The 6,049-nt window shown below is 45.2% G+C and overlaps 1 protein-coding gene across 2 annotated transcripts; it reads left to right on the top strand.

The window, feature by feature from the left end:
- The first annotated feature begins 2,718 nt into the window (after positions 1 to 2,718).
- LOC311120705 (uncharacterized protein) lies at positions 2,719 to 5,459 on the top strand. 2 transcript variants are annotated; one of them, XM_084195278.1, is made up of 2 exons: positions 2,719 to 2,775; positions 4,456 to 5,459. In XM_084195278.1, exon 2 carries the CDS (start codon positions 4,501 to 4,503, stop codon positions 5,248 to 5,250), a length of 750 nt encoding a protein of 249 aa, XP_084051404.1. In that variant the 5' UTR covers positions 2,719 to 2,775; positions 4,456 to 4,500; the 3' UTR covers positions 5,251 to 5,459. The 2 variants fall into 2 exon arrangements, with proteins under 2 accessions (XP_084051404.1, XP_084051403.1); XM_084195277.1 differs by having other exon boundaries at positions 3,704 to 5,285.
- The last annotated feature ends 590 nt before the right edge of the window (positions 5,460 to 6,049 follow it).

Genomic DNA, 6,049 nt, shown 5'->3' with positions numbered 1-6,049 from the left:
GAACGTGGCCATGCTTCCATGAGCCACTAGTGGGTGCTAAAGTTCAGCAGTAGCATTGGTATCAAACGTGAGGTGTCACTTTGCAGGAATACCAGTTACGCTTCATTCACGCTATAGGGCCGTTCTGGCTCCGGTGTTTTCTTTGCTCTTCAGGGTTCCAGCAGCTATGGTGGATGTGTAACCAGGCCAGCCTAGTACAACTCAGCTTGGCTCGGTTTGGCCTCCTAGTGGGAATCAGGCATTAGGGCAACAAGCAACAAGGGAAGAACCTCCTCCATCACCTTCCTGTCAGCATGTTAAAGGGAAAACAAATACAAGAAACATCACCTTTAACCAAAAAGCGTTTTCTTTTAGTTATCCTAACTTTTTAAGATAACTTTTTTTGCTTTTTTTTTTAATCATATTTTATCTATTTCTTCTTCGAGAGAGAGGGAAAAAAAGGGATGTTTAAAAAAAAAAAGGGATGTTTATATTATAACCAAACTATTTCATTATTTTTGCACCTCTTTGTAGCTTTTAACTCACAAGGGTCTTATTCCAGCATTAGAACCAAGCATCCCTTAGTAAAGAGTCATCCCAAATGCTACCCTATTCCCTATAGTACTCTTTGTGTATTAAAGCGATGGTGGTGATTGTTGCTATGAAAAGAGCCCGATCCTCCTAACCTTGAACTGAGGTACTACATCACATATAAAGACAGTAGCAGTGTATTATTAAACCACACTCTATGTTAGAGGTAACGTTGAATATATTGATCCAAGCACATTTTACGGTGCGTTGTTGTTGTGTTCGACTTCCTCCTCCTCCTCCTCCTCCTCCTCCTCCTCCTCCTCCTCCTCCTCCTCTTCCTCCTCCTCCTCCTCCTCCTCTGTGCATGTAACGTTTATGTATCGTTATGTGTGTCTGAACACGTGCCAGCGTACACTTGGGTTACCGTCCCAAAATGGCACCCTATTCCCTACATAGTGCACTACTTTAGACCAGAAATGAAGCACTATAGTTGGGGGATAGGGTAGCATTTGGGGCAAGCCCTTGGTAATGTGCCTGTAATGGAGGTGCTGTATCTTTAATCTTACATTCAAATGTTTAGACTTTTTACATTTTGTTCAACATGTATTTATCATTATAATTCTCTTCTTCACTTACAGTATGAAGGCCGTTTGAGGTTATATTATTTATCATATTGCTATTTCCTTGTCTTCCATTTTCAATGTGTTTTTTCATTTCATTCAGTGTCTTGTTATTAGTTTTCATTCTGTGTCTATAAGTTATATAATTTTCCTTGAGAGAGTGACAACTTTTGCTCAATCACACTGTTCTAATCGTTGTGTTATAATGGTTATAGTGCGGTTATGAACAGTGTTACGTCACAAGGCTTTAAGGTGAAAGACAGACGTTACTTTTTCATTGTTTTTGCTGTTTTGTTTTCCCCCTCTATTCTGTTCTGTTGTCAATCAGAAGTTAGGCCTTTGGTTAAGTTGCGTTTTTTCAAAAAGGGATGTTTTTTGCATTTTCCCCAAAAATAGATACTGTGAACGGAATCATACATTTGCAATGTGTTGTCAGACAGTATGGTTCATTTTAACAGTAGAATAGAGTAAAGATATGTCCAGGGTGGTATAGTGTCAGTGTTACCACTATATGTTAACACTGTGAATGTCAGTGGCGTGAACCCCGTTATCGCCATCTAGTGGACAGCATTGCAGTAACAGTACCGAGGAGATGTCCAATGAATAATGACTGAGGAAATGGGAAATGTTTAATATTTCGTTTGTTCTACATGTTGTGTTTCAATAGCTTGCTCACAAAACACGTACACAACGAATAAAGTGCCTGAGCAATATGACAACCAGAAATCCAGGCTCTGTCGTAGCCGGCCGCGACCCGGAGACCCATGGGGCGGCGCACAATTGGCCCAGCGTCGTCCAGGGTAGGGGAAGGAATGGCCGGCAGGGAGGTAGCTCAGTTGGTAGAGCATGGCGTTTGCAACGCCAGGGTTGTGGGTTCGATTCCCACGGGGGGCCTGTATAAAAATAAAATAATGTATGCACTCACTAACTGTAAGTCGCTCTGGATATGAGCGTCTACTAAATGACTAAAATGTAAATGGCACCCTGTTCCCTACATAGTGCACTACTTTTGACCAGAACCCTATGAGCCCTGGTCTGGGGTAGTGCACTATATAGGGAATAGGGTGCCATATGGGATGCATGCAATATCTCTATACAGATAAAGACTGATATTTTATTTATTTATTTGTTTGACCTTTATTTAAGCAGGGAGAACAATCACAAATTCTGTCAGCAAATGCTGTACATTCATTCAATCGTAACTTTCTCTTCAAAGTGGGATGTTTTTTCAGTTGTTTTTAAACACGGGATTGTCGTAGCAACCATTGTTGGTATTTTATGCATTGTGACTTTACTTTGACCAAAACTCAGAATCTCTGGCACCGGCCACAGTGCTTCCAATGCCCCAGAGACTGCATAAAGGTTCAGACCAAGACAGTGGTAATGTTCGAAAAAATGTATGCACGCATGACTGTAAGTCGCTTTGGATAAAAGCGTCTGCTAAATGGCTTATTATTATTATTATTATTATTATTATTATTATTATTATTATTATTATAGTCACCTCTGTTAAGGTGAGGTGTTGTAAATGTAGTGACGTCACCTCTTAAGGTGAGGCGTTGTAAATGTCCCAACACAGGAAGTCCATGTATAAGGAAGTAGAGGAATAAATGGACGTTATGGGTAGAAGACAAAAACATCGGAGGTTTGTAGCTTTCTTTTACAATTTAATGTAGAAAAGTGTTCTGGAGAAGTTAGGCTATCATAGAGAGACAGATGATTTAGGGGTAAGACATCTGCAGAATTGTAAAGTTAATACAATACTGATTTCAACTTTCAAGAATGATAATTTTACTGTACATTGGTGTTGATTCATATTGCTTAGCCTAATCAATATGATCCAATGTGATGTGATGTGATAGGCTACAGGGCTATGAGGTAGGGTATTATTGGTAAAGGCGATTGACATCACATTATCGTGATTATTATCCACATGTCGAAACTGCGTTAGAAGACGTGCATCGGAATTATGTAAAGCTGTCACTAAAGAAAATAGTCTGTTTCGACAAGTCAGTCAAGTAAAAATGACGCGCAACAATAGACATAGAAACTATTTAAATGTTGGGATAAATCAAAGTTCAAGTTGAAAATGCTTTCTGGCGACACGGATCAGAAAGGCTGTGGTCCGTTTTGCTCAGTGCTGTACGCTTCATATAACTTGGCCAGCGCACTGTTGCGTAATGTTCCGCATCGTTGTCGGCACACCTGAATACAAGCCCGGGTGCAACGGGCGAGATAAACTGTTGGCACCTCATGTGAAGTCAAGCAGTGCATGGGTGTATTCACTAACCTCTCACCCCTTTACCAATGACTCTGCTGCTAAGGCCACTTTCTACCACTCTAAATTCCAAGCATCTGCCTCTAACCCTAGGAAGCTATTTGCCACATTTTCCTCACTGCTGAATCATCCCCCCCCCCCCCCCCCTCCTCTCTCTCTGTGGATGACTTCGTCAACCACTTTGAAAAGAAGGTTGACGACATCCGATCCTCGTTTGTTAAGTCTAATGACACTGCTGGTCCTACTCACACTGCCCTACCCTATGCTTTGACTTCTTTCTCCCCTCTCTCTCCAGATAAAATCCTGCGACTTGTGACTGCAGGCCGCCCAACAACCTGCCCGCTTGACCCCATCCCCTCCTCTCTTCTCCAGACCATCTCCGGTGACCTTCTCCCCTACCTCACCTCGCTGATCAACTCATCCTTGACCGCTGGCCATGTCCCTTCCGTCTTCAAGAGAGCGAGAGTTGCTCCCCTTCTCAAAAAACCAACACTCGATCCCACTGATGTCAACAACTACAGACCAGTATCCCTTCTTTCTTTTCTTTCCAAAACTATTGAGCGTGCCGTCTTTAGCCAACTCTCTTGCTATCTCTCTCAGAATGACCTTCTTGATCCAAACCAGTCAGGTTTCAGGACTGGTCATTCAACTGAGACTGCTCTTCTCTGTGTCACGGAGGCTCTCCGCACTGCTAAAGCTAACTCTCTCTCCTCTGCTCTTGTCCTTCTAGACCTGTCTGCTGCCTTTGATACTGTGAACCATCAGATCCTCCTCTCCACCCTCTCCGAGCTGGGCATCTCCGGCGCGGCTCACTCCTGGATTGCGTCCTACCTGACCGGTCGCTCCTACCAAGTGGCGTGGCGAGAAGCTGTCTCCGCACCACGTGCTCTCACCACTGGTGTCCCCTAGGGCTCAGTTCTAGGCCCTCTCCTTTTCTCCCTATACACCAAGTCACTTGGCTCTGTCATATCCTCACATGGCCTCTCCTATCATTGCTACGCTGACGATACACAACTAATCTTCTCCTTTCCCCCTTCTGATAACCAGGTGGCGAATCGCATCTCTGCATGTCTGGCAGACATATCAGTATGGATGACGGATCACCACCTAAAGCTGAACCCTGGCAAGACGGAGCTGCTCTTCCTCCCGGGGAAGGACTGCCCGTTCCATGATCTCGCCATCACGGTTGACAACTCCGTTGTGTCCTCCTCCCAGAGTGCGAAGAGCCTTGGCGTGACCCTGGACAACACCCTGTCGTTCTCCGCTAACATCAAGGCGGTGACCCGCTCCTGCAGGTTCATGCTCTACAACATTCGGAGAGTACGACCCTGCCTTACACAGGAAGCGGCACAGGTCCTAATCCAGGCACTTGTCATCTCCCGTCTGGACTACTGCAACTCGCTGTTGGCTGGCCTCCCTGCCTGTGCCATTAAACCCCTACAACTCATCCAGAATGCCGCAGCCCGTCTGGTGTTCAACCTTCCCAAGTTTTCTCACGTCACCCCCCTCCTCCACACACTCCACTGGCTTCCAGTTGAAGCTCGCATCCGCTACAAGACCATGGTGCTTGCCTATGGAGCAGTGAGGGGAACGGCACCTCTGTACCTTCGGGCTTTGATCAGTCCCTACACCCAAACGAGGGCATTGCGTTCATCCACCTCTGGCCTGCTGGCTCCCCTTCCTCTGCGGAAGCATAGTTCCCACTCAGCCCAGTCAAAACTGTTCGCTGCTCTGGCACCCCAATGGTGGAACAAGCTCCCTCACGACGCCAGGACAGCGGAGTCACTCACCACCTTCCGGAGACATTTGAAACCCCACCTCTTTAAGGAATACCTGGGATAGGATAAAGTAATCCTTCTACCCCCCCCCCCCCCCCCCAAAAAAAAAAATTGTAAAGTGGTTATCCCACTGCCTATAGGGTGAATGCACCAATTTGTGAGTCGCTCTGTTTAAGAGCGTCTGCTAAATGACGTAAATGTGCCCTTGAGCAAGGCACTTAACCCTAATTGCTCCTGTAAGTCGCTCTGGATAAGAGCGTCTGCTAAATGACTAAAATGTAAATGTAATGTAAAAATGACTTGAGAGTGGCTGAAGGACATATAAGGAGCTGTTCAACCTCTCACCCCTTTACCAATGACTTGAGAGTGGCTGAAGGACATATAAGGAGCTGTTCAACCTCTCACCCCTTTACCAATGACTTGAGAGTGGCTGAAGGACATATAAGGAGCTGTTCAACCTCTCACCCCTTTACCAATGACTTGAGAGTGGCTGAAGGACATATAAGGAGCTGTTCAACCTCTCACCCCTTTACCAATGACTTGAGAGTGGCTGAAGGACATATAAGGAGCTGTTCAACCTCTCACCCCTTTACCAATGACTTGAGAGTGGCTGAAGGACATATAAGGAGCTGTTCAACCTCTCACCCCTTTACCAATGACTTGAGAGTGGCTAAAGGACATATAAGGAGCTGTTCAACCTCTCTCCCCTTTACCAATGTCTTGAGAGTGGCTGAAGGACATATAAGGAGCTGCTCAACCTCTCACCCCTTTACCAATGACTTGAGAGTGGCTGAAGGACATATAAGGAGCTGTTCAACCTCTCACCCCTTTACCAATGACTTGAGAGTGGCTGAAGGACATAT

The sequence above is a fragment of the Coregonus lavaretus genome (assembly GCF_964263955.1).
Source record: "Coregonus lavaretus genome assembly, contig: HAP1_SCAFFOLD_499, whole genome shotgun sequence".
NCBI classification, from domain to species: Eukaryota; Metazoa; Chordata; class Actinopteri; order Salmoniformes; family Salmonidae; genus Coregonus; species Coregonus lavaretus.
Note: the sequence above shows the minus strand (reverse complement) of the source record. Positions and strands in the feature narration are given on the sequence as shown.

Excerpts from the sequence above, each read along its gene's own strand:
- LOC311120705 (XM_084195278.1), top strand. The coding sequence starts at position 4,501 with ATGACGGATCACCACCTAAAGCTGAACCCTGGCAAGACGGAGCTGCTC.